Genomic DNA, 27167 nt, shown 5'->3' with positions numbered 1-27167 from the left:
GCCAATCGTTGTCCAGTATGCAGCTGAAGGGACGCACAGCTGCAACGATTAGTCGATTCATTGATTAGTTGCCATCTATGAAATAGATCAGCAACTATTTCAATAATTGATTAATTGTTTGGAGTCATTCTTTAAGAAAAATACTAAAACTCTTCCAGCTTCTCAAATGTGAATATTTAAGCATTAATATTCCAGCAGGAAGAGTTTTAACATTTATACCACAAATCAATCAATAAGTAAATATATAAATTAATAAAAAAGAAAATAAATAAATAAGCGAAGAAGTAAATAACCAAATAAATAAATAAATAAATAAATAAATAAATAAAGCGATGATTTATAAAATGAAGTGCTGTAGGCTTTTATTTTGGAGGATAGCGAGTCAGACCGGATGTTGCGGTGAAGCTGCGGTGCTAACAGCTAACGGCTAACGGCTAACAGACAAACTCCCGGATCGTCCCGGCAGAACCACCGACAGAACCACCGACAGAACCGACTTGTTCTGTTTCTTCTCATGTTGCTGCTCTGCTGAACACGCGTCTGGAAGCTGCTCGTGCACGCGCACAGTCTCCATGGCTACGGAAGAGTTCTACGAGGTGACGCGAGCTAATGCTAACAGGCTAACGGTAGCTAACGGCAGAGTTAACTTTATAAACTTTACGAGCTGAGTCGGTACTGAACTTAATAAAAGTTAAAGTAAGCGGTTCTTTAGTGGCGCGATGACTCGTTTAAGTGAATCCGGGGCTTTCGGCTGAAGAAGTTTGGGCCCAGATAAAAACTACAGGCTGAGTTAGCTTCTGTAACTAGCCGCAGAGTTAGCTCAGAGTTAGCTGAGAGGCTACAGGCTGGAGGATGCTCAGAGTTAAATGTGAGGCAGTTTGTGTTTTTGACGGTTTATAAAACTCTTTATAGCAACAGAAAGTACAAAGAAGCTTTGATCAAACTTTATTGAATTGTAAATGAATCGGTTAGTCTCAGTTTAGTCGGTGAAATGTTAAAATGTTTAATGTGACTAAACCTCAAACCTTCAGATAGTTTCTTACTTCAGTTACATTTACTGAAAATCAGCTTCACATCTGAGACGAAGCAAAGAAACAATCAATCGATTAGTTGACGATTAATTTTCTTTGGATCAATCAATCGACTAATTGTTGCAGCTCTCCTGAAGACTGTGTTTATTATAAAGTTTATTTTGGCTGAAAATACAGAATGTCATTAAAACATTAATCAATGTTCATCTAGAGGACAAACTCAGTTTCTTCTCTCTTATATTAAAACTGAAGATCTAACATTCGTCACCTGACAGGTTTTATAAACATGTAACAAATAAAATATTCATCCATGATGAATGTTAGTTGCACTTTTATCGGCTGCATTTTGTAATATTTGAATTAAATTTCCAACGTCAACCAGGGCTGTACGTCATGACGATATATATGTGTCATATTATGCTCCATCGTTTATATTGTTGTGATGCAAATCACACTCTCAACCTTAATATCTGTTATTCCAGGTGACAGATTACTTTCACTGTTAATTAAAATGTGATTATTTGTGTGTATTCTTCAGTGTTGTTTGATGTGCAGCAAAGATCCAACAGTCTGAACCCTCGTTGGTGTTTTGGACGAAGTTATTTAACAGATTTACAATAAAAATCAAAATGATGTAGAAACAAAAAGAAAAAAAATAAACAAAAAGGTTCAAAAACTACCAACTTGTAAGATGTGTGTGAGATTAATCAGTAAATCAGAGAAACGACTGAAGGATCTGATTATTGAAGCAGCTGCACGTTAACATCAACAGTATCTAACGCGGTGTTCCTGCTGCTGGTCCTGCAGGTGGAGCGGATCGTGGATAAGAGGAAGAATAAGAAGGGGCGGGTGGAGTACCTGGTGAGGTGGAGAGGTTACGGTTCAGAAGGGGACACCTGGGAGCCTGAGAGTCACTTGTCCACCTGCATGATCTACGTCCACGACTTCAACCGTCAGTACGCCGAGCACCAGAGAGACAGCACGTTACTGCGCTCCACCCGCAGCTCACCCAGTCACCACTGCAGCCCCGCCCACAGACCGCCATGCAGACCGCTGCCGGGCACCGCAGCTCGCAGCGACATCGGCGGCGGTTTGACGGGAGGCCGGGATCAGTTGAAACACTCTGATCCTCCTCTCAGCCCGGCCCACTCGCCCGCCACCGGACCGATCCGCCAGGCGTCCGTCGGCTCCCAGCAGCCCCCGCTGGCCGACAGGTTCGGCTCCGGCGGTCTGTTGTCGGCGTCTCCGGCCGGCTCGGCCCGGCGGAGCGTGGATCTGTCGAAGACCGGCATCAAGATCCTGGTACCTAAAAGTCCCATGAACAGCCGGCTGGACTCGGAGGAGTCTCCCAGGGAGGCGGCTCACGGCCTGGAGGCCGGAGCGCAGGAGGCTCATCTGGTTCCACCTGAAGTCGCCCTGCTGGAGAAACCAGGAGTCCAGCTGGGACCTGGAGAGGAGAGGGCCCGCATGGGGACCAGACCCCGCAGCCAGAACCTGCTGCCCCCGCCCCGGATCCCCATCACCCCTGCTGCCATGCGCTCCCTCAGCGGGACAGGTAAGGGTCAAAGGTCAAACTAGACATCCTTCTTCCAGCCATGTAATATTTAAGTTACGCCCCTTAGCAGGACAGGATATACATTAATGCCAGGAAGACGTGTGTCTTATGTAACTCCACTAACCCGGGGCATGATGGGATATATCGTGTGGGTTGGTCTCCTCTGAGCTGCTCGGCGATGATGACATCATCTTGTGTCATGATGTCTGATGATCCGTCTCCTCTCAGGTGGCTCGGCACTGATGGAGGCCGTCGCTGCTAACGGGATGTCTGGTGTGCAGAGTGCCGTCACCGGGGCAACTAGCGTGACGGGGAAACGGCGTCTGGAGGAGCGTTCTGCTTTTGACAAACGTCTGAGGTTCAGTGTTCGGCAAACAGAGAGTGCCTATCGTTACCGTGACATCGTGGTGAAGAAGCAAGACGGCTTCACTCACATCCTGCTGTCCACCAAGAGCTCAGAGAACAACACGCTCAACCCAGAGGTGAGGCCACGCCCCCGCCGTTAGACCACACCCCAAATAAACACAACCCAGCGGTGAGGCCACGCCCCCACCTTTTCACCTGTTAGCTGCTGCTGTGTTGATGCAGGACTGCTGTCATGGTTACCAAGCTGAGCAGCCATGTTGTTCCTCCTCCCTCTCAGGTGATGAAGGAGATCCAGAGCGCCATGGCAACAGCAGCATCAGACGACAGTAAGCTGGTGTTGCTTGGCGCCGTCGGCAGTGTCTTCTGCTGCGGACTTGACTTCCTGTACTTCATCAGACGCCTGACAGACGACAGGAAGAAGGAGAGCATCAAGATGGCTGAAACCATCCGGTAACTAGAGGTTGCCATGGCAGCCAGATGCGTGATGTCATCTGTAGGCTTGAAGTGTTGATCTCTGACCTCCTGCTCTTCTTCCTCAGGACCTTCGTCAACACCTTCATCCAGTTCAGGAAGCCGATCGTGGCGGCCGTGAACGGGCCGGCGCTCGGCCTCGGCGCTGCCATCCTGCCGCTCTGCGATGTGGTGTGGGCCAATGAGAAAGCCTGGTTCCAGACGCCGTACACGTCCTACGGACAGACGCCAGACAGCTGCTCATCATTCACCTTCCCCCGAATCATGGGCCTCGCCTCGGTCAGTCAGACATGTCCTGGTCCTAGATGTTCCAGGCTAAGCTAAACTGTTCCAGGCTAAGTTAACCTGTTCCAGGCTAAGTTAATCTGTTCCAGGCTAAGTTAAACTGTTCCAGGCTAAGTTAAATGTTCCAGGCTAAGTTAAATGTTCCAGGCTAAGTTAATCTGTTCCAGGCTAAGTTAATCTGTTCCAGGCTAAGTTAAATGTTCCAGGCTAAGTTAAATGTTCCAGGCTAAGCTAAACTGTTCCAGGCTAAGTTAAACTGTTCCAGGCTAAGTTAAACTGTTCCAGGCTAAGTTAAATGTTCCAGGCTAAGTTAAATGTTCCAGGCTAAGTTAAATGTTCCAGGCTAAATGAATCTGTTCCAGGCTAAGTTAACCTGTTCCAGGCTAAGTTAACCTGTTCCAGGCTAAGTTAAATGTTCCAGGCTAAGTTAAATGTTCCAGGCTAAGTTAAACTGTTCCAGGCTAAGTTAATCTGTTCCAGGCTAAGTTAAACTGTTCCAGGCTAAGTTAAATGTTCCAGGCTAAGTTAAATGTTCCAGGCTAAGTTAATCTGTTCCAGGCTAAGTTAAATGTTCCAGGCTAAGTTAAATGTTCCAGGCTAAGTTAAATGTTCCAGGCTAAGTGAAACTGTTCCAGGCTAAGTTAATCTGTTCCAGGCTAAGTTAAACTGTTCCAGGCTAAGTTAAATGTTCCAGGCTAAGTTAAAATGTTCCAGGCTAAGTTAAAATGTTCCAGGCTAAATTAAATGTTCCAGGCTAAGTTAAACTGTTGCAGGCTAAGTTAAATGTTCCAGGCTAAGTTAAATGTTCCAGGCTAAGTTAAATGTTCCAGGCTAAGTTAAACTGTTCCAGGCTAAGTTAAGCTGTTCCAGGCTAAGTTAAATGTTCCCGGCTAAATTAATCTGTTCCAGGCTAAGTTAAACTGTTCCAGACTAAGTTAAACTGTTCCAGGCTAAGTTAAACTGTTCCAGGCTAAGTTAAATGTTCCAGGCTAAGTTAAATGTTCCAGGCTAAGTTAAACTGTTCCAGGCTAAGTTAAGCTGTTCCAGGCTAAGTTAAACTGTTCCAGGCTAAGTTAAACTGTTCCAGGCTAAGTTAAGCTGTTCCAGGCTAAGTTAAACTGTTCCAGGCTAAGTTAAAATGTTCCAGGCTAAGTTAAACTGTTCCAGGCTAAGTTAAGCTGTTCCAGGCTAAGTTAAATGTTCCCGGCTAAATTAATCTGTTCCAGGCTAAGTTAAACTGTTCCAGACTAAGTTAAACTGTTCCAGGCTAAGTTAAACTGTTCCAGGCTAAGTTAAATGTTCCAGGCTAAGTTAAATGTTCCAGGCTAAGTTAAACTGTTCCAGGCTAAGTTAAATGTTCCAGGCTAAGTTAAATGTTCCAGGCTAAGTTAAACTGTTCCAGATTAAGTTAAACTGTTCCAGGCTAAATTAAACTGTTCCAGATTAAGTTAAACTGTTCCAGGCTAAGTTAAACTGTTCCAGGCTAAGTTAAACTGTTCCAGATTAAGTTAAACTGTTCCAGGCTAAGTTAAACTGCTCCAGGCTAAGTTAAATGTTCCAGGCTAAGTTAAATGTTCCAGGCTAAGTTAAATGTTCCAGGCTAAGTTAAACTGTTCCAGATTAAGTTAAACTGTTCCAGGCTAAATTAAACTGTTCCAGATTAAGTTAAACTGTTCCAGGCTAAGTTAAACTGTTCCAGGCTAAGTTAAACTGTTCCAGATTAAGTTAAACTGTTCCAGGCTAAGTTAAACTGCTCCAGGCTAAGTTAAATGTTCCAGGCTAAGTTAAATGTTCCAGGCTAAGTTAAATGTTCCAGGCTAAGTTAAACTGCTCCAGGCTAAGTTAAATGTTCCAGGCTAAGTTAAACTGTTCCAGGCTAAGTTAAAATGTTCCAGGCTAAGTTAAACTGTTCCAGGCTAAGTTAAACTGTTCCAGATTAAGTTAAACTGTTCCAGGCTAAATTAAACTGTTCCAGATTAAGTTAAACTGTTCCAGGCTAAGTTAAACTGTTCCAGGCTAAGTTAAACTGTTCCAGATTAAGTTAAACTGTTCCAGGCTAAGTTAAACTGCTCCAGGCTAAGTTAAATGTTCCAGGCTAAGTTAAATGTTCCAGGCTAAGTTAAACTGTTCCAGATTAAGTTAAACTGTTCCAGATTAAGTTAAACTGTTCCAGATTAAATTAAACTGTTCCAGGCTAAGTTAAACTGTTCCAGGCTAAGTTAAACTGTTCCAGATTAAGTTAAACTGTTCCAGGCTAAGTTAAACTGCTCCAGGCTAAGTTAAATGTTCCAGGCTAAGTTAAATGTTCCAGGCTAAGTTAAATGTTCCAGGCTAAGTTAAACTGCTCCAGGCTAAGTTAAATGTTCCAGGCTAAGTTAAACTGTTCCAGGCTAAGTTAAAATGTTCCAGGCTAAGTTAAACTGTTCCAGGCTAAGTTAAATGTTCCAGGCTAAGTTAAACTGTTCCAGGCTAAGTTAAACTGTTCCAGGCTAAGTTAAATGTTCCAGGCTAAGTTAAACTGTTCCAGGCTAAGTTAAACTGTTCCAGGCTAAGTTAAACTGTTCCAGGCTAAGTTAAAATGTTCCAGGCTAAGTTAAACTGTTCCAGGCTAAGTTAAACTGTTCCAGGCTAAGTTAAATGTTCCAGGCTAAGTTAAATGTTCCAGGCTAAGTTAAACTGTTCCAGGCTAAGTTAAATGTTCCAGGCTAAGTTAAACTGCTCCAGGCTAAGTTAAACTGCTCCAGGCTAAGTTAAATGTTCCAGGCTAAGTTAAACTGTTCCAGGCTAAGTTAAATGTTCCAGCCTAAGTTAAACTGCTCCAGGCTAAGTTAAACTGCTCCAGGCTAAGTTAAATGTTCCAGGCTAAGTTAAACTGTTCCAGGCTAAGTTAAATGTTCCAGGCTAAGTTAAATGTTCCAGGCTAAGTTAAAATGTTCCAGGCTAAGTTAAACTGCTCCAGGCTAAGTTAAATGTTCCAGGCTAAGTTAAATGTTCTAGGCTAAGTTAAACTGTTCCAGGCTAAGTTAAACTGTTCCAGGCTAAGTTAAACTGTTCCAGGCTAAGTTAAATGTTCCAGGCTAAGTTAAAATGTTCCAGGCTAAGTTAAACTGTTCCAGGCTAAGTTAAACTGTTCCAGGCTAAGTTAAACTGTTCCAGGCTAAGTTAAGTGATCCGTTCTGTTCCAGGCTAAGTGAAACTGTTTCAGGCTAAGTTCAGTGTTCCAGGCTAAGTGAAACTGTTTCAGGCTAAGTGAAACTGTTCCAGGCTAAGTTAAACTGTTCCAGGCTAAGTTAAGTGATCCGTTCTGTTCCAGGCTAACGAACTGTTGCTGAGTGGCAGGAAGCTGACGGCTCAGGAGGCATGTTCTAAAGGTTTGGTGTCTCAGGTTCTCTGGCCAGGAACCTTCACACAGGAAGTGATGCTGCGAGTCCGAGAGCTGGTGGCCGTCGACTCGCTGGTCAGTAACTAACTGACTGTATAACTAACTAAGTAACTATAACTAACTGACTGTATAACTAACTAACTATAACTGACTGACTATATAAAGAAGTAACTATAACTGACTGTATAACTAAGTAACTATAACTAACTGACTGTATGACTAAGTAACTATAACTGACTGTATAACTAAGTAACTATAACTGACTGTATAACTAAGTAACTATAACTGACTGACTGTATAACTAAGTAACTATAACTAACTGACTGTATAACTAACTATAAGTAACTGACTGTATAACTAAGTAAGTATAACTGACTGTATAACTAAGTAAGTATAACTGACTGACTGTATAACTAAGTAAGTATAAGTAACTGACTGTATAACTAAGTAAGTATAACTAACTGACTGTATAACTAAGTAAGTATAAGTAACTGACTGTATAACTAAGTAAGTATAACTGACTGACTGTATAACTAAGTAAGTATAAGTAACTGACTGTATAACTAAGTAAGTATAACTGACTGTATAACTAAGTAACTATAACTGACTGACTGTATAACTGAATTCAATAACAACTAAAACTAAATAACTAACTGTAACTCAGGAGTTAGTCGTCCTGCATCCTGACTGACCCTCAGAAATAAGATTAAAGTAAACGCTGGTCAGGTGACGCTTTATTTACTGGAAATGTTCAGATTCATTTACAGATATTTAATATAATATTAATATAAATGTTGGAAACATCTGTAGTTTTGTGTCAGATGATTTATCAGCATATCAGGTAGTTTCTTAAAAATACTATCATGAGCAAATTCCCTGTTTACGACTAAACGTTTACATCATCAGTCTCACTTCGTCTGTTTCTCTTCTTCACTGCCTGCTGTGGCGGTTCTCTTTCCTGTGACGGTTCTCCCTCCTGTGACGGTTCTCCCTCCTGTGGCTGTGGCGGTTCTCCCTCCTGTGGCTGTGGCGGTTCTCCCTCCTTTGACGGTTCTCCTTCCTGTGACTGTTCTCCCTCCTGTGACGGTTCTCCCTCCTGTGACTGTTCTCCCTCCTGTGACTGTTCTCCCTCCTGTGACTGTGACGGTTCTCCCTCCTGTGACGGTTCTCCTTCCTGTGACTGTTCTCCCTCCTGTGACTGTGACGGTTCTCCCTCCTGTGACGGTTCTCCTTCCTGTGACGGTTCTCCTTCCTGTGACTGTGACGGTTCTCCCTCCTGTGACGGTTCTCCCTCCTGTGGCTGTGACGGTTCTCCCTCCTGTGACGGTTCTCCTTCCTGTGACTGTGACGGTTCTCCCTCCTGTGACGGTTCTCCTTCCTGTGACGGTTCTCCTTCCTGTGACTGTTCTCCCTCCTGTGACTGTGACGGTTCTCCCTCCTGTGACGGTTCTCCTTCCTGTGACTGTTCTCCCTCCTGTGACTGTGACGGTTCTCCCTCCTGTGACGGTTCTCCTTCCTGTGACTGTTCTCCCTCCTGTGGCTGTGACGGTTCTCCCTCCTGTGACGGTTCTCCTTCCTGTGACTGTGACGGTTCTCCCTCCTGTGACGGTTCTCCTTCCTGTGACTGTTCTCCCTCCTGTGGCTGTGACGGTTCTCCCTCCTGTGGCTGTGGTGGTTCTCCTTCCCACGACGGTTCTCCTGTCTGTGATGGCGGCGGTTTCATGTCCGGCTGCAGGTCCTGCAGGAGTCCAAAGCCCTGCTGAGGAACACCAGCCGCAGTGCTCTGCAGCAAACCAACGAGCGCGAGTGTGAAGCCCTGAAGAGAGTCTGGGGCTCCTCGCAGGGAACTGATGCCATCCTGCAGCACCTGCAGAGGGGGGCCCAGCTTTGCTAGGACCGGGACCTGACCAGGGCCTGACCAGGACTTTACCGAACCAGGACTGGACCTGGACCAGAGACTCACCAGATTCTGAACGCAATTCTTCTTTTGTTGTAAAACTTTAAGTTATAAAATCAGTTGGACATTTTGTTGAACCTTCTTCTTCTCTGTTTCCTCCAAAGTCACATGACTCAGACTCAGGTGAGGGCCATGTTAGCCTAGTGTTAGCCTGTTAGCTTGCAGTCAGCTGACAGTGGATTCCACAGAGTTCCATCCCGTTTAGAGAGCTGCCTGTCAGACCAAACTGAGGGCAGGACAACCAGACGGATTAACAAAGAACCTGAACAGATGTGCTGAGGGGTTAAACAGCCCAATAACAGACTGACTGTTTCATACAGTGATGATCCACCATTTAAATCAGACAGTGGTGGAGCTACGCTAGCAGTTTCCCCTTGCTTCCAGTCTTTGTGCTAAGCTAGGCTAACAGTTTCCCACTGCTTCCAGTCTTTGTGCTAAGCTTGGCTAACAGTTTCCCACTGCTTCCAGTCTTTGTGCTAAGCTAGGCTAACAGTTTCCCACTGCTTCCAGTCTTTGTGCTAAGCTAGGCTAACAGTTTCCCACTGCTTCCAGTCTTTGTGCTATGCTAGGCTAACAGTTTCCCCCTGCTTGTAGTCTTTGTGCTAAGCTAGGCTAGCAGATTGTGGATGTGTCTGTTCAGAAATGAGGCGGATCAAGTGACTGGAGAAAAGAGAGAAGAAGAGGATTTATAGAAATGAGGGACTGTTCCTTTAAATGGAGGTGACCACTGACCTCCTCCCAGCATTCCCTCTGATTTCTACATGGAAGGAGTAAACAGGAAAAGGCGGAGCAGAGACAGGAAATGAACTTTCACCAGTGGTTCATGAGCAGAAGGTGATCAGGAATCATGTGATCACCTCCTGGTGTCTGAACAGGTGTGTGTAGCCCCTCCTGCAGGTGCAGCAGGTAACGATCAGCTGACTGTATTACTGATCATGCAGTTGTTTGATACTGATGAATTATGGGTAAATATTGACACAATATTAAACAGCTTTCTGATAACTCTTCTGTTTTTTTGACCAAATTTTTATTGATTGAAGAAAGCGAAGTGACATCATCGCTGCAGATAAAGTGAAACAAAACATTTTCACTGTTGCCCAAAATGTTGAATAAAAATCCAGCAAACCAGCTGTTTGTCACAGTCTTGTACAATGTTTAAATAATTATAGTTATTAGGCACTCAGATGGTATCAGATCATGAATCATAACTATAATTACATTCTGGTTATTTCAGCAGTTCGTGATGAAAAATAAACGTTTATCAACTCAATGAAACATTTTCTGATCAGAAGAAACGATATAAAAACATTTTAATCTCAACATGAGAAAATACGACGACTCAACCAAACGACACGTCAAACACCTGACAGTTTCATGTCCTTAGTGACTCCCAACATGAGGTCCGAGGCCTCCGCAGGGACACCGTGAGTCTGAACATGAGACCATAAAAGAAATCGAACATCTCAGCCAAAGATTTATTTTCCTCCTGAAGAAACTAAACAACCTCTGAGGTTTATCATTAACTTTCTTCTAAATGACTTGTTTTAAAAAGTGTTTATTTAATCTGATTCAGATTCTGAAACTTCTGAAGCAAAAATAAAAAAGCCAACAAAAATCTCAAATGGCCGACAGAAAACGAAACTAAAAATAAAGGTGTTGCAGCATCATGGAGGACACGTGTCGGCGTGGAGGACAGGTGTTGGCGTGGAGGACACGTGTCGGCGTGGAGGACAGGTGTGGGGAGCTCCGGTGGCCAGGTGGAGGCGGTAGGTGTGGTCATGGAGGACAGGTGTGGGGAGCTCCGGTGGCCAGGTGGAGGCGGTAGGTGTGGTCATGGAGGACAGGTGTGGGGAGCTCCGGTGGCCAGGTGGAGGCGGTAGGTGTGGTCATGGAGGACAGGTGTGGGGAGCTCCGGTGGCCAGGTGGAGGCGGTAGGTGTGGTCATGGAACAGCAGCAGGGTGTAGAAGTTTTCTCCTCCTGTCAGGACGCCGTGCTCGCTGTTGCCCCACGACACTGGACTGTCAGTAAAACCGTGAACTGTCAACGCCACCCAGGGCGCCAGGCGAGGCTGCTCCAGGTAACACCTGCAGGACAGGTGAGGTCACGTTATAGTGTTTTATCGGGGTGATAAGATCCTGCTCACCATCAGAGTGATCAGAGGTGACAGGTGAACTACCTGAGCTCCTGGATGAGGCGGTGGACGTCCTGGGGGAGCAGCAGGCCGCAGACGGAGACGCTCAGCGATCGACTCGCCGTCACCGTCGGTTCAGGACAGACGAGTGATGACAGGAAGCTGCTGGACGAGTTCTCACTGCAATGACACCACAGAAGAAGAATCACATAAGCGGTCTCTCTGACAGGTGTGGTGGCAGGTAAATAGACGTCCTCTCACCAGCCGATATCGGCGTCCACGGCTCCCAGCCACTCCAGGAAGCTGTGCGGGTCACATGACTGCAGGTCAGAGGTCAGCAGGGTGGGGCAGGACAGGTGAGTCAGACTGCGGCTGCTGACCTCAGGTGAGTGCTCTGACCAATCGTAACGAGACAGGAGGGACTGCAGAGCGGCTCCGCCCCCTGCGGGACACACGACAGGGTTGTGGGTAATATGCAGCCTGTGGCAGCAGCAGAGGATCATGGGTAACGCACAGGTAACTCACCTGGATGATGCGACAACAGGAAGTCACTTTGCAGCTGAACGTGTGATGTCAGACCTGTGAGGAAACGCTGGTAGCCCCGCCCACCTGGCGCCATGCTGCTGTCCGTCAGGTCGACAGATACAACTGCAAGTACACACAGTACTACAATCAGTACTGCAAACATAACACAGTACTACAGTCAGTACTACAGTCAGTACTACAGTCAGAACTACAGTCAGTACTACAGTCAGTACTACAGTCAGTACTGCAATCATACAGACACAAAAACAAAGTATAGTTGATGTAGTTTTTCAGATGTCTGTCTCTAAACACTACAGTACCCAGAAGTCCCTGCTGCTGTTGCTATGGAGAAGAAAAGCTCAGACCGAATCTGCTGGTTGTTCTGTGGTTGAATCTCGATGGTTTTCCCTCAACTCCCAACAGCTCATAGGAGTCTTTATCCAGAGAGAGAGACAGGCGGCCTGCAGGGAGACAGACAGATACAGAGTGAGACAGACAGATACAGAGTGAGACAGACAGATACAGAGTGAGACAGGTGGCCTGCAGACAGACAGACAGATACAGAGTGAGACAGGCGGCCTGCAGGGAGACAGACAGATACAGAGTGAGACAGACAGATACAGAGTGAGACAGACAGATACAGAGTGAGACAGGTGGCCTGCAGACAGACAGACAGATACAGAGTGAGACAGACAGATACAGAGTGAGACAGACAGATACAGAGTGAGACAGGTGGCCTGCAGACAGACAGACAGATACAGAGTGAGACAGACAGATACAGAGTGAGACAGGTGGCCTGCAGACAGACAGACAGATACAGAGTGAGACAGACAGATACAGAGTGAGACAGACAGATACAGAGAGAGACAGGCGGCCTGCAGACAGACAGACAGATACAGAGAGAGACAGACAGATACAGAGTGAGACAGACAGATACAGAGTGAGACAGGCGGCCTGCAGAGAGACAGACAGATACAGAGTGAGACAGACAGATACAGAGTGAGACAGACAGATACAGAGTGAGACAGGCGGCCTGCAGAGAGACAGACAGATACAGAGTGAGACAGACAGATACAGAGAGAGACAGGCGGCCTGCAGAGAGACAGACAGATACAGAGAGAGACAGGCGGCCTGCAGAGAGACAGACAGATACAGAGTGAGACAGGCGGCCTGCAGAGAGACAGACAGATACAGAGTGAGACAGGCGGCCTGCAGAGAGACAGACAGATACAGAGTGAGACAGGCGGCCTGCAGAGAGACAGACAGATACAGAGAGAGACAGGCGGCCTGCAGAGAGACAGACAGATACAGAGTGAGACAGACAGATACAGAGTGAGACAGACAGATACAGAGTGAGACAGGCGGCCTGCAGAGAGACAGACAGATACAGAGTGAGACAGACAGATACAGAGTGAGACAGACAGATACAGAGTGAGACAGGCGGCCTGCAGGGAGACAGACAGATACAGAGTGAGACAGGCGGCCTGCAGGGAGACAGACAGATACAGAGTGAGACAGACAGATACAGAGTGAGACAGGCGGCCTGCAGAGAGACAGACAGATACAGAGTGAGACAGGCGGCCTGCAGAGAGACAGACAGACACAGAGTGAGACAGGCGGCCTGCAGGGAGACAGACAGATACAGAGTGAGACAGGCGGCCTGCAGAGAGACAGACAGATACAGAGTGAGACAGGCGGCCCGCAGGGAGACAGACAGATACAGAGTGAGACAGGCGGCCTGCAGAGAGACAGACAGACACAGAGTGAGACAGGCGGCCTGCAGGGAGACAGACAGATACAGAGTGAGACAGGCGGCCTGCAGAGAGACAGACAGATACAGAGTGAGACAGGCGGCCTGCAGAGAGACAGACAGATACAGAGTGAGACAGGCGGCCTGCAGAGAGACAGACAGATACAGAGTGAGACAGACAGATACAGAGTGAGACAGGCGGCCTGCAGAGAGACAGACAGATACAGAGTGAGACAGGCGGCCTGCAGAGAGACAGACAGATACAGAGTGAGACAGGCGGCCTGCAGGGAGACAGACAGATACAGAGTGAAACAGACAGATACAGAGTGAGACAGGCGGCCTGCAGAGAGACAGACAGATACAGAGTGAGACAGGCGGCCTGCAGAGAGACAGACAGATACAGAGTGAGACAGACAGATACAGAGTGAGACAGGCGGCCTGCAGAGAGACAGACAGATACAGAGTGAGACAGGCGGCCTGCAGAGAGACAGACAGATACAGAGTGAGACAGACAGATACAGAGTGAGACAGGCGGCCTGCAGAGAGACAGACAGATACAGAGTGAGACAGACAGATACAGAGTGAGACAGACAGATACAGAGTGAGACAGGCGGCCTGCAGGGAGACAGACAGATACAGGCGGACGGACGGACGGACAGGCAGACAGACAGCAGGTGTTGTTACCGTTTGGCGTCAAAGCGACGCAGTTCTCTTGATCTATCCTGCTCCTGTACGACAGCCCATACACACTACCTGTAACACACACACACACACACACACACACACACACACAGTCAGGACACACACCTGGACTCTGTTCCAGAAAACAGGTGGTACAAGTGTGTACAGGTGAGTCAGGTGTGTACATGTGTTATTAGTCAGGTGGTACAGGTATGTACAGGTGTTATGAGTCTGGTGTGTACAGGTGAATACAGGTGTGATGAGTCAGGTGGTACAGGTGAGTCAGTTGGTAAAGGTGTGTACAGGTGTTATGAGTCAGGTGGTACAGGTCTGATGAGTCAGGTGGTACAGGTGTGATAAGTCAGGTGGTACGGGTGAGTCGGTTGGTAAAGGTGTGTACAGGTGTTATGAGTCAGGTGGTACAGGTCTGATGAGTCAGGTGGTACAGGTGTGATGAGTCAGGTGGTACAGGTGTGATAAGTCAGGTGGTACGGGTGAGTCGGTTGGTAAAGGTGTGTACAGGTGTTATGAGTCAGGTGGTACAGGTGTGATGAGTCAGGTGGTACAGGTGTTATGAGTCAGGTGGTACAGGTGTGATAAGTCAGGTGGTACAGGTGTGATGAGTCAGGTGGTACAGGTGTGATAAGTCAGGTGGTACAGGTGTGATGAGTCAGGTGGTACAGGTGAGTCAGTTGGTAAAAGTGTGTACAGGTGTTATGAGTCAGGTGGTACAGGTGTGATAAGTCAGGTGGTACAGGTGTATACAGGTGTGATGAGTCAGGTGGTACAGGTGAGTCAGTTGGTAAAAGTGTGTACAGGTGTGATGAGTCAGGTGGTACAGGTGTTATGAGTCAGGTGGTACAGGAATGATGAGTCAGGTGGTACAGGTATGTACAGGTGTTATGAGTCAGGTGTGTACAGGTGTTATGAGTCTGGTGTGTACAGGTGCATACAGGTGTGATGAGTCAGGTGGTACAGGTGTGATAAGTCAGATGGTACAGGTGTATACAGGTGTGATGAGTCAGGTGGTACAGGTGAGTCAGTTGGTAAAAGTGTGTACAGGTGTTATGAGTCAGGTGGTACAGGTATGTACAGGTGTGATGAGTCAGGTGGTACAGGTGAGTCAGTTGGTAAAAGTGTGTACAGGTGTTATGAGTCAGGTGGTACAGGTATGTACAGGTGTTATGAGTCAGGTGGTACAGGTGAATACAGGTGTGATGAGTCAGGTGGTACAGGTGAATACAGGTGTGATGAGTCAGGTGGTACAGGTGAGTCAGTTGGTAAAGGTGTGTACAGGTGTTATGAGTCAGGTGGTACCCTGGTACACGGCGGTCTCCAGGAACTGTTTGTCCAGTAGTTCATACAGGGGCAGCTTCCTGATCAGGTAGAAACTGCTGAAACTCTTTAATGCTGCGTCCAGGTGAGCGGGGGCGGCGCTACATTCAGGCAGCAGCACAGACACCTGCACAAATAATGCAGGTCAGTTCAGGCCTGACATGTAATGTAAAATGTTTAAAGAAAAGGTTAAAAAACAGGTAGAAATTTTGATCTTCATCGTAAAAAATAAGATGTTTCTGATTGGTGCAGGTGAGATTCTGCCTCAGGTGAGTTTTTATTCTGCTGTCAGAATACAGAAAGTCTCTCAGAGTAAATACATTATTTTCATGTCAACAAAGATGTTAGACCATCGATAGAATCTCGGGATGCACCGATTTATTGTCCGAACATCAATATCGACCGATACCAGCCTTGTTGACTGGCGTCAGCCGATGTTTCTCTTGTGTGTGGCGTCAGTTGTGCTGGTTGGTGATGTTAGTGTGGCTTGTTTTCACATAAAAGTGAAAGAAAACGTCAGCTGTGTGGGAACATTTCACTGTCTTGGAGAGAGATATAAGATAACTGCTGTTCACCTGAAAGCACAGAAATACCTGGACACCGGCAGACCTGATCCTTCACAACCACAGAAACACTGAGTTTCTGTTTGTTGGCTGTGGAAGCACTGGGTTAGGGTTTAGGGGTTAGGGTTTAGGGTTTAGGGGTCAGGGATTAGGGGTTAGGATTTAGGGGTCAGGGGTTAAGGTTTAGGGGTTAGGAGTTAGGGTTTAGGGATTAGGGTTTAGGAGTTAAGGTTTAGGGGTCAGAGGATAGGGGTTAGGGGTTAGGACGGTTAGGGTTTAGGGGTCAGGGGATAGGGGTTAGGGGTTAGGACGGTTAGGGTTTAGGGGTCAGGGGATAGGGGTTAGGGTTTAGGACGGTTAGGGTTAAGGTTTAGGGGTCAGGGGATAGGGGTTAGGGGTTAGGACGGTTAGGGTTAAGGTTTAGGGGTCAGAGGATAGGGGTTAGGGGTTAGGACGGTTAGGGTCAGGGGATGGGGTTAGGGTTTAGGATTTAGGGGTTAAGGTTTAGGGGTCAGGGGATAGGGGTTATGGTTTAGGATTTAGGGGTCAGGGGTTAAGGTTTAGGGGTTAGAAGTTAGGGTTTAGAGATTAAGGTTTAGGGGTCAGGGGTTAAGGTTTAGGAGTTAGGGTTTAGGGATTAAGGTTTAGGGGTCAGGGGTTAAGGTTTAGGAGTTAGGGTTTAGAGATTAAGGTTTAGGGGTCAGGGGTTAAGGTTTAGGAGTTAGGGTTTAGGGGTTAAGGTTCAGGGGTTGGGGGTTAAGGTTTAGGGGTTAGGAGTTAGGGTTTAGGGGTTAGGGGTTAAGGTTTAGGAGTTATGGTTTAGGGGTTAGGGGTTCAGGTTTAGAGGTTAGGAGTTATGGTTTAGGGGTTAGGAGTTATGGTTTAGGGGTTCAGGTTTAGGAGTTAGGAGTTAGGGTTTAGGGGTTAGGGGTTAAGGTTTAGGAGTTAGGAGTTAGGGTTTAGGGGTTAGGGGTTAAGGTTTAGGGGTTAGGAGTTAGGGTTTAGGGGTTCAGGTTTAGGGGTTAGGAGTTAGGGTTTAGGGGTTAAGGTTTAGGAGTTAGGAGTTAGGGTTTAGGGGATAAGGTTTAGGGGTTAGGAGTTAGGGTTTAGGGGATAAGGTTTAGGGGTTAGGGGTTAAGGTTTAGGGGTTAGGAGTTAGGGTTTAGGGGTTAAGGTTTAGGGGTTAGGGGTTAAGGTTTAGGGGTTAGGAGTTAGGGTTTAGGGGATAAGGTTTAGGAGTTAGGGTTTAGGGGTTAAGGTTTAGGGGTTAGGAGTTCAGGTTTAGAGGTTTGGCAGTTATGGTTTTGGGGTTAGGAGTTATGGTTTAGGGGTTCAGGTTTTGGAGTTAGGTGTTAGGGTTTAGGGGTTAGGGGTTAAGGTTTAGGGGTTAGGAGTTAGGGTTTAGGGGATAAGGTTTAGGAGTTAGGAGTTAGGGTTTAGGGGTTAGGGGTTAAGGTTTAGGGGTTAGGAGTTAGGGTTTAGGGGTTCAGGTTTAGGGGTTAGGAGTTAGGGTTTAGGGGTTAAGGTTTAGGAGTTAGGAGTTAGGGTTTAGGGGTTAAGGTTTAGGGGTTAGGAGTTAGGGTTTAGGGGATAAGGTTTAGGGGTTAGGAGTTAGGGTTTAGGGGATAAGGTTTAGGGGTTAGGGGTTAAGGTTTAGGGGTTAGGAGTTAGGGTTTAGGGGTTAAGGTTTAGGGGTTAGGGGTTAAGGTTTAGGGGTTAGGAGTTAGGGTTTAGGGGATAAGGTTTAGGGGTTAGGAGTTAGGGTTTAGGAGTTAGGGTTTAGGGGTTAGGGGTTAAGGTTTAGGGGTTAGGAGTTAGGGTTTAGGGGTTAAGGTTTAGGGGTTAGGAGTTAGGGTTTAGGGGATAAGGTTTAGGAGTTAGGGTTTAGGGGTTAAGGTTTAGGGGTTAGGAGTTCAGGTTTAGAGGTTTGGCAGTTATGGTTTTGGGGTTAGGAGTTATGGTTTAGGGGTTCAGGTTTTGGAGTTAGGTGTTAGGGTTTAGGGGTTAGGGGTTAAGGTTTAGGGGTTAGGAGTTAGGGTTTAGGGGATAAGGTTTAGGAGTTAGGAGTTAGGGTTTAGGGGTTAGGGGTTAAGGTTTAGGGGTTAGGAGTTAGGGTTTAGGGGTTCAGGTTTAGGGGTTAGGAGTTAGGGTTTAGGGGTTAAGGTTTAGGAGTTAGGAGTTAGGGTTTAGGGGTTAAGGTTTAGGGGTTAGGAGTTAGGGTTTAGGGGATAAGGTTTAGGGGTTAGGAGTTAGGGTTTAGGGGATAAGGTTTAGGGGTTAGGGGTTAAGGTTTAGGGGTTAGGAGTTAGGGTTTAGGGGTTAAGGTTTAGGGGTTAGGGGTTAAGGTTTAGGGGTTAGGAGTTAGGGTTTAGGGGATAAGGTTTAGGGGTTAGGAGTTAGGGTTTAGGGGATAAGGTTTAGGGGTTAGGAGTTAGGGTTTAGGAGTTAGGGTTTAGGGGTTAGGGGTTAAGGTTTAGGGGTTAGGAGTTAGGGTTTAGGGGTTAAGGTTTAGGGGTTAGGGGTTAAGGTTTAGGGGTTAGGAGTTAGGGTTTAGGGGATAAGGTTTAGGAGTTAGGAGTTAGGGTTTAGGGGTTAGGGGTTAAGGTTTAGGAGTTAGGAGTTAGGGTTTAGGGGTTAGGGGTTAAGGTTTAGGGGTTAGGAGTTAGGGTTTAGGGGTTCAGGTTTAGGGGTTAGGAGTTAGGGTTTAGGGGTTAAGGTTTAGGAGTTAGGAGTTAGGGTTTAGGGGATAAGGTTTAGGGGTTAGGAGTTAGGGTTTAGGGGATAAGGTTTAGGGGTTAGGGGTTAAGGTTTAGGGGTTAGGAGTTAGGGTTTAGGGGTTAAGGTTTAGGGGTTAGGGGTTAAGGTTTAGGGGTTAGGAGTTAGGGTTTAGGGGATAAGGTTTAGGAGTTAGGGTTTAGGGGTTAAGGTTTAGGGGTTAGGAGTTCAGGTTTAGAGGTTTGGCAGTTATGGTTTTGGGGTTAGGAGTTAGGGTTTAGGGGTTCAGGTTTTGGAGTTAGGTGTTAGGGTTTAGGGGTTAGGGGTTAAGGTTTAGGGGTTAGGAGTTAGGGTTTAGGGGATAAGGTTTAGGAGTTAGGAGTTAGGGTTTAGGGGTTAGGGGTTAAGGTTTAGGGGTTAGGAGTTAGGGTTTAGGGGTTCAGGTTTAGGGGTTAGGAGTTAGGGTTTAGGGGTTAAGGTTTAGGAGTTAGGAGTTAGGGTTTAGGGGTTAAGGTTTAGGGGTTAGGAGTTAGGGTTTAGGGGATAAGGTTTAGGGGTTAGGAGTTAGGGTTTAGGGGATAAGGTTTAGGGGTTAGGGGTTAAGGTTTAGGGGTTAGGAGTTAGGGTTTAGGGGTTAAGGTTTAGGGGTTAGGGGTTAAGGTTTAGGGGTTAGGAGTTAGGGTTTAGGGGATAAGGTTTAGGGGTTAGGAGTTAGGGTTTAGGGGATAAGGTTTAGGGGTTAGGAGTTAGGGTTTAGGAGTTAGGGTTTAGGGGTTAGGGGTTAAGGTTTAGGGGTTAGGAGTTAGGGTTTAGGGGTTAAGGTTTAGGGGTTAGGGGTTAAGGTTTAGGGGTTAGGAGTTAGGGTTTAGGGGATAAGGTTTAGGAGTTAGGAGTTAGGGTTTAGGGGTTAAGGTTTAGGGGTTAGGAGTTAGGGTTTAGGGGATAAGGTTTAGGAGTTAGGAGTTAGGGTTTAGGGATTAAGGTTTAGGGGTTAGGAGTTAGGGTTTAGGGGTTCAGGTTTAGGGGTTAGGAGTTAGGGTTTAGGGGTTAGGGGTTCAGGTTTAGGAGTTAGGAGTTATGGTTTAGGGATTAAGGTTTAGGGGTTAGGAGTTAGGGTTTAGGGGTTCAGGTTTAGGGGTTAGGAGTTATGGTTTAGGGGTCAGGACTGTGTCTTGTCCTACAGCAGCTTACAGCTTTACACAAAGAGTCTTTGTCGTGTGACAAAAGATCAAATCACAGGTTGTTTCATAAATGTGTGGGATTGAAGTTGTGCTCATTCAAAGACTTTGAACTGTTCGGTTATTTTCTTATGAAGATTTCTTTGTTTCCTTAGCATAAAAGGAGGAATAAATAACAAGCAAAATAAGCAACGACAGCAAAGAAACACTAACAAACAAACATCGGTAATGGCCCAGAATTTCAGAATCGGTGCATCTCTAATAGAAACAAACAGTTGCATTTAGCAGTTAGCAGATAGCCGTTAGCTCGCTGACTGAGCTGACGGTCCTTACTGTGCTAGCGCGGCTAAAGCCAACATGCTAACCTTGTAGTTGAGGTGGTGCTCCTGCGCCTGCGCACTGAGCCGGTTCTTTTCCTCCAGGAAACTGGACCTCTCAGAGACCAGCAGGGACCTGAGAGTACGCTGCGGGTCCGCGCTCATCTTCAGCACGGACTAGAGTTGCCGGTATCTGCCGGTAACTCCCGGTAACTGCTGCCGGAGGAACAGGCTAATGTGTGTGTGAAGCTAATGCTAGCCGCTATGCCGCTAATGCTAGCCGCTACCACGCTCCTCTTCTTCTTCTTCCTCTTCTTTTACGGCAGTTGGCATCTATTTTATTGGCGCATTACCGCCACCTTCTGCTCCGCAGTGTGAATCAGACAATAGACTCCCAATCTAAATCCGTTCAAACACACACACACGCACACACACACACACAGTAACATGTAACTCTCCATGCTTACAGTCTAGTCCTGCTATAATATAATCCTCCTCCATGTCAGCACTGTGTTCCTGCTGATCCATCATATCCTATAAGACCCTGACACTCTGTCACTTCCTGTCAGGTGTATGTATGTATGTATGTATGTAAATATGTATGTGTGTGTGTATGTATGTATATATATATGTATGTATCTATGTATGTATGTATATATGTATGTATATATATATGTATGTATGTATGTGTGCGTGTGTGTGTGTGTGTATGTATATATGTATGTATGTATGTGTGCGTGCGTGTGTGTGTGTATGTATATATGTATGTATGTATGTGGTGATAATAGAGCATCTTATCTCTGCACACTGTGTACTGAACTACAGCAGGAAACAGGCTGATTGATAACATACATGAAGAGTCTGGTCAGTGACTTCAGGACCTCAGTCACATGACCTCCATCACCATGGAGACCTGGGCAGAGGACAGACCATACACTACGCTGAGCCTCAGCTTGTATGATTGTACTGATGGTGCTGCAGATCCATAATCAATCTGTATATCATCATCATCATCATCATCATCATCATTATCACCAGCAACAATAACTTCAACCCACATACTGACGGTAAAATAATCACATCAGCTGATATTTGAAAGCTTCTTCTGTTTGTTTTCTCAGCATCGTGACTCTGATAACATACAAACAGGCTGAATTGATCATTGATCAGTGACACAATAATTATATGAAGACATGAATATTACAGTCATTTACATTTTCTCATTAATCTTGACTGTATGTGTAGTTCTGTATCTGTGACATAAACACAGACTATAAAACATGTAGAGAAGAAGAAAACCAGTACAGCACTAGTCACAGATCAATAACACATCATTGATAATAAGTCAGAAACAACATAAACAGATTATTATTATTATTATTATTATTATTATTATTGTTAATTATAGATCCAGCAGATGAATAATCTCTCATTAATGACATTACTAAATGTAAATAATTATATAATAACACCAATCACGTGACTGCCGACAGGGGGCAGCACCGAGCTGCGCTTCGCTAAAACCTTCCTCCTCTCTTGCCGTAGTCACGTGGTCATACCCGGTAGTGAAGCGAAGACGCTGCTGGTGGATCTTTGAGGATCACGTGGACCAGATCGGACCGGGTTCGGGTTTGGGTTTCGGGTTCTGGATTCAGTTCTGTGTTCGGCGTGAGTCTCTGACGGAGTGTGACGTCATGGCGCTGGTGGTACCTGGACAGTTTGATGACGCAGAGGAGGACAGGTGAGCGCGTGTGTTTGTTGCTGCGATCTAACGTGACTGCGATGACGTCAGGGCGACTAGTTAATAATGAATAACATCCTGATCGATAACAGACAGAGTTCTGCCAGTTTAATCACCTGATCTGTCAGTTACCTGCTTAGTTCAGTTTGGCGTAATGATGACGTCATCTTATGACGTTTAGTCTCCTGGGTGTCATTACAGCACCAGGACCACCTGACCTCTGAACTATCAGCCTGACGCTCGCAGGCGTCCAGTAAACATGCAGACTCTTCATCACTCTTCATCACTCCATCAGGGTTCATCTCACAGTCAGGAGCAGGGTATTGATTATCTCTCATTGATCTGTGGCGGTGGCGGCGGCGGAGACATCCTGCCTGTCAAAGCGTTTATAAAACATTCAGTTCATCTGCTGAACAGCTTCTTCTTTCTGCAGCGACCAATCAGAAGTGAGGGCTGTGCAGAGTCAGGTGAGTGATGTCACTCTGCAGCAGGACAGCGAGGAGGAGGAAGATGAAGAAGATGATGATGATGATGATGATGATGAAGAGTGGGCGTGGCGAGCAGCGGCAGGTGATCTGACCAAACGATACAACAGGACGTCTGTCAACAGTCAGGTGAGACACACACCGATCATCCGTCTGATTATTGATTATTGACAATCAGCTGACCCCGTTTTCTTCTTCAGATGAACAAACAGAATCCGTCCAATAAGACGCTGCCGTCATCCACGCCGTCCGACAAAGCTCTGAGGAAATACGAACACAAGATCAATCTCGGTAACACACACACACACACACACACACACAGCAATCAATCATCAGTGATCAGTTATCAATCATCAGTGATCAGTTATCAATCATCAGTGATCAGTTTTCAATCATCAGTGATCAGTTATCAATCATCAGTGATCAGTTTTCAATCATCAGTGATCAGTTATCAATCATCAGTGATCTTATCAATCAGTGATCAGTTATCAATACTCAGGGTTTGTTTGTATTTACAGATAAGCTCAACTTCGCTGACTCGGTGATCAATAAAGTGACGACGAAGCAGAAACAGAAAGACGCCGACACGTACGTCTGAAGTCAGCTGACTGTTGTTTCATCAGAGGTCATGTGATGCTCTGACTAACGCTCTGATTGGCTCCTCCGCAGGTACCGAGTCAAGGACAAATCAGATCGCGCCACAGTGGAACAGGTGAGCCGCTCGCTCACGGTAACATGACAGGAAGTGCTGGAGATCAATAACCAGCTGATCAGACGTATTGATTCTTCTTCTGCAGGTTTTAGATCCTCGAACTCGAATGATTCTCTTCAAGATGCTGAGTCGAGGTGTCATCTCCGAGATCAACGGCTGCATCAGCACGGGCAAAGAGGTGACATCACCGATCAATAATCAGTACCCTGCTCCTGACACATCTGTCAGCTGATCTGTCAGCTGTTCGGTCAGCTGATCTGTCAGGTGACCTGTGGTGTGTTTCAGGCGAACGTGTATCACGCCAGCACGGTGGGCGGAGACAGCAGAGCCATCAAGATCTACAAGACCTCCATCCTGCTGTTCAAAGACCGAGACAAATACGTTAGCGGAGAGTTCAGGTCAGTCAAAACCACAGAAGAAGAACCACCCGTCAGTGTGATGTCACAGTGTCGTCTATCGATCTATCGATCTATCGATCTATAGATCCATCGTCTATCATCTATCTATCGATCTTCTTGTTGTCTCCAGAATAAAAGACATCAGACACTTCTATCAGTTTATGGCATCAACAATAATCAATCATGTCACCAATAAATAACATGTATGTTCTAAGTTCCACTTCTGTTGTTCTGCAGGTTCCGCCATGGTTACTGTAAAGGAAACCCCAGGAAGATGGTGAGAACATGGGCAGAGAAAGAGATGAGGAACCTCATCAGGTCAGAACCTTCCTACTGACACATAGAACCTAGTAGAACCCAGCAGAGTCCAGCAGAACCAGATGTGACCGGCTGGGGGAAACTAGTAGAACCCAGTAGAACCAGATCGGATGGGCTAGTAGAACCCAGTAGAACCAGATGTGAGAGACTGGTAGAACCTAGTAGAACCAGATGTGACGGGCTGGTAGAACCCAGCAGAACCAGATCTGATGGGCTAGTCGAACCCAGTAGAACCAGATGTGAGGGGCTGGTAGATCCCAGTAGAATCCAGCAGAACCAGATCTGATGGGGTAGTCGAACCCAGTAGAACCAGATCTGATGGGCTGGTAGAACCTAGTAAACCCAGATGTGAGGGGCTGGTAGAACCCAGTAGAACCAGATGTGATGGGCTGGTAGAACCTCGTAGAACCTAGTAGAACCAGATGTGAGGGGCTGGTAGAACCCAGTAGAACCAGATGTGACGGGCTGGTAGAACCTAGTAGAACCAGATGTGATGGACTGGTAGAACCCAGTAGAACCAGATGTGACGGGCTGGTAGAACCTCGTAGAACCTAGTAGAACCAGATGTGAGGGGCTGGTAGAACCTAGAAGAACCAGATGTGAGGGGCTGGTAGAACCTAGAAGAACCAGATGTGAGGGGCTGGTAGAACCTCGTAGTACCTAGTAGAACCAGATGTGAGGGGCTGGTAGAACCCAGTAGAACCAGATGTGATGGGCTGGGAAAACCTCGTAGAACCTAGTAGAACCAGATGTGAGGGTCTGGTAGAACCCAGTAGAACCAGATGTGAGGGGCTGGTAGAACCCAGTAGAACCAGATGTGACGGGCTGGTAGAACCTAGTAGAGCCAGATGTGACGGGCTGGTAGAACCTAGTAGAACCCAGTAGAACCAGATGTGAGGGGCTGGTAGAACCTAGTAGAGCCAGATGTGACGGGCTGGTAGAACCTAGTAGAGCCAGATGTGAGCGGCTGGTAGAACCTAGTAGAACCCAGTAGAACCAGATGTGAGGGGCTGGTAGAACCTAGTAGAACCAGATGTGACGGGCTGGTAGAACCTCGTAGAACCCAGTAGAACCAGATGTGACGGGCTGGTAGAACCTAGTAGAGCCAGATGTGAGCGGCTGGTAGAACCTAGTAGAACCAGATGTGAGGGGCTGGTAGAACCTCGTAGAACCTAGTAGAACCAGATGTGAGGGGCTGGTAGAACCTAGTAGAACCAGATGTGACGGGCTGGTAGAACCTCGTAGAACCTAGAAGAATCAGATGTGACGGGCTGGTAGAACCCAGTAGAACCAGATGTGACGGGTTGGTAGAACCTCGTAGAACCTAGTAGAACCAGATGTGACGGGCTGGTAGAACCTCGTAGAACCCAGTAGAACCAGATGTGAGGGGCTGGTAGAACCTCGTAGAACCTAGTAGAACCAGATGTGAGGGGCTGGTAGAACCTCGTAGAACCTAGTAGAACCAGATGTGACGGGCTGGTAGAACCTAGTAGAACCTAGAAGAACCAGTTGTGAGGGGCTGGTAGAACCCAGTAGAACCAGATGTGACGGGCTGGTAGAACCCAGTAGAACCAGATGTGACGGGCTGGTAGAACCTCGTAGAACCCAGTAGAACCAGATGTGAGGGGCTGGTAGAACCTCGTAGAACCTAGTAGAACCAGATGTGACGGGCTGGTAGAACCTAGTAGAACCTAGAAGAACCAGTTGTGAGGGGCTGGTAGAACCCAGTAGAACCAGATGTGACGGGCTGGTAGAACCTCGTAGAACCTAGTAGAACCAGATGTGACGGGCTGGTAGAACCTCGTAGAACCTAGTAGAACCAGATGAGAGGGGCTGGTAGAACCTCGTAGAACCTAGTAGAACCTGGCTGTGTGTGTGTTTCAGGCTGCAAACGGCGGGGATCCCGAGTCCAGAACCTCTTCTGCTCAGGAGTCACGTTCTGCTGATGAGCTTCATTGGAAAAGACAACATGTAAGAACCAATCAGAGTGATCGCACAGTAACGGTGGCTGTGATGTCATGTATTGATCACCTCCTGTATTAATCAATCAGGCCGGCTCCTCTGCTGAAGAACGCTGCGCTGTCAGAGTCGAAAGCTCGGGAACTCTACCTGCAGGTTCTACAGAACATGAGGAAAATGTTCCAGGATGCTCGACTCGTCCACGCCGACCTCAGCGAGTTCAACATGCTGTAAGGCCCCGCCCACCAACAGGCCACACCCACCACACAGAGCCCAATCAAAACCAACTTCCTGTCTGACTCACTGTGATGTTTGTTTCTGTGTGCAGATATCACAACGGAGACGCTTACATCATCGACGTGTCGCAGTCGGTGGAACATGATCATCCCCATGCTCTCGAGTTCCTCAGGAAAGACTGCAGCAATGTCAACGGTGAGCAGCCGCAGCAGCCGCAGCAGCCGCAGCAGCAGCAGCCGCAGCAGCAGCAGCCGCAGCAGCAGCAGCCGCAGCAGCAGTCGCAGCAGCCGCCGCCGCAGCAGCATTATGAGTTTCTGCTGTTGTAAACACGCTCCGCCGTCTGTAACTTCCATTGAAACTTCTGTCGGTCTGTTTTTTTCGCAGAGTTTTTTGTGAAGCACGGCGTCGCGGTGATGACGGTCAGAGAGCTGTTTGACTTCATCACCGACCCGTCGATCACCTGCCATAACATCGATCAATACCTGGAGAAGGTCTGGACGCAACATACAGCTTCATTGATATATTGATTTATTGATTGTCTCTGTTGATGTTTTTATTTGACTGGTTAAAAGAATCTGATCAATAAAATCAAGTTATTGTTGTTTGTTAATATCAAACTGCTGCCTGTCAGTCACAGCTGAGGGTCATTGATCCGCCTTCGCGCCTGACTGTGTTTGCTTGTCTCTGATTGGTTGACAGGCGATGACGATCGCGGCGGAGCGGACGTCAGAGCAGCGGTCAGATCAAGATGGAGTGGATGAGGAGGTAACAGACATGTTGATTAATCTCACCTGCCTCAGTCTGTATGACCTTTGACCCCCCCCGTAACCTGTCTGCCCCCCTAGGTGTTTAAGAAGGCGTACATCCCGCGCACGCTGACGGAGGTCAGTCACTACGAGCGAGACGTCGACCTGATGAGGGCGAAGGAGGAGGAGTCGGCCATCAGCGGACACCATGACAACGTAAGTTCACAATCAGCAGCTTAACAGGCTGTCAGGCAGGGATACATCACCACGGTAACCAGGTAAATCACCACGGTAACCAGGTAAATCACCACAGTAACCAGGTAAATCA

At 46.8% G+C, this 27167-nt stretch overlaps 3 protein-coding genes across 5 annotated transcripts in view; 2 read left to right on the top strand and 1 right to left on the bottom strand.

Annotated features, from left to right (window-relative positions):
* Positions 1-371: 371 nt before the first annotated feature.
* On the top strand, positions 372-10049 carry cdyl (chromodomain protein, Y-like). Of its 3 annotated transcripts, none has more exons than XM_067607020.1 (7): positions 372-626; positions 1839-2586; positions 2815-3068; positions 3230-3402; positions 3492-3702; positions 7022-7165; positions 8826-10049. In XM_067607020.1, the coding sequence occupies exons 1-7, from the start codon at positions 573-575 to the stop codon at positions 8982-8984; spliced, it is 1743 nt and encodes a 580-aa protein (XP_067463121.1). In that variant the 5' UTR covers positions 372-572; the 3' UTR covers positions 8985-10049. The 3 variants fall into 3 exon arrangements, with proteins under 3 accessions (XP_067463121.1, XP_067463122.1, XP_067463123.1); XM_067607021.1 differs by having other exon boundaries at positions 373-596; XM_067607022.1 differs by lacking the exon at positions 372-626 and adding an exon at positions 641-868.
* Positions 10050-10055: 6 nt separating this feature from the next.
* rpp40 (ribonuclease P/MRP 40 subunit) lies at positions 10056-20429 on the bottom strand. The gene is made up of 8 exons (XM_067607027.1): positions 20292-20429; positions 15453-15597; positions 14139-14207; positions 12070-12165; positions 11705-11827; positions 11441-11621; positions 11225-11359; positions 10056-11132 (listed from the first exon to the last, which is right to left on the bottom strand). Exons 1-8 carry the CDS (start codon positions 20406-20408, stop codon positions 10934-10936), a joined length of 1065 nt encoding a protein of 354 aa, XP_067463128.1. The 5' UTR covers positions 20409-20429; the 3' UTR covers positions 10056-10933.
* Positions 20353-27167, top strand: part of riok1 (RIO kinase 1 (yeast)) — a 13799-nt gene continuing 6984 nt past the window's right edge. The window contains exons 1-16 of the mRNA XM_067607024.1: positions 20353-20480; positions 21069-21310; positions 21789-21984; positions 22418-22598; positions 22670-22760; positions 22988-23057; positions 23139-23181; positions 23267-23359; positions 23467-23579; positions 23817-23897; positions 25782-25868; positions 25949-26086; positions 26185-26288; positions 26478-26584; positions 26793-26858; positions 26939-27055. Of these exons, the coding sequence (XP_067463125.1) occupies positions 21938-21984; positions 22418-22598; positions 22670-22760; positions 22988-23057; positions 23139-23181; positions 23267-23359; positions 23467-23579; positions 23817-23897; positions 25782-25868; positions 25949-26086; positions 26185-26288; positions 26478-26584; positions 26793-26858; positions 26939-27055 (1338 nt within the window). The 5' untranslated portion in view covers positions 20353-20480; positions 21069-21310; positions 21789-21937. The remainder of the gene's footprint in view (positions 20481-21068; positions 21311-21788; positions 21985-22417; positions 22599-22669; positions 22761-22987; positions 23058-23138; positions 23182-23266; positions 23360-23466; positions 23580-23816; positions 23898-25781; positions 25869-25948; positions 26087-26184; positions 26289-26477; positions 26585-26792; positions 26859-26938; positions 27056-27167) is intronic.

The sequence above is a fragment of the Thunnus thynnus genome, chromosome 12 (genome assembly GCF_963924715.1).
Source record: "Thunnus thynnus chromosome 12, fThuThy2.1, whole genome shotgun sequence".
Lineage (NCBI taxonomy): Eukaryota > Metazoa > Chordata > Actinopteri > Scombriformes > Scombridae > Thunnus > Thunnus thynnus.
Note: the sequence above shows the minus strand (reverse complement) of the source record. Positions and strands in the feature narration are given on the sequence as shown.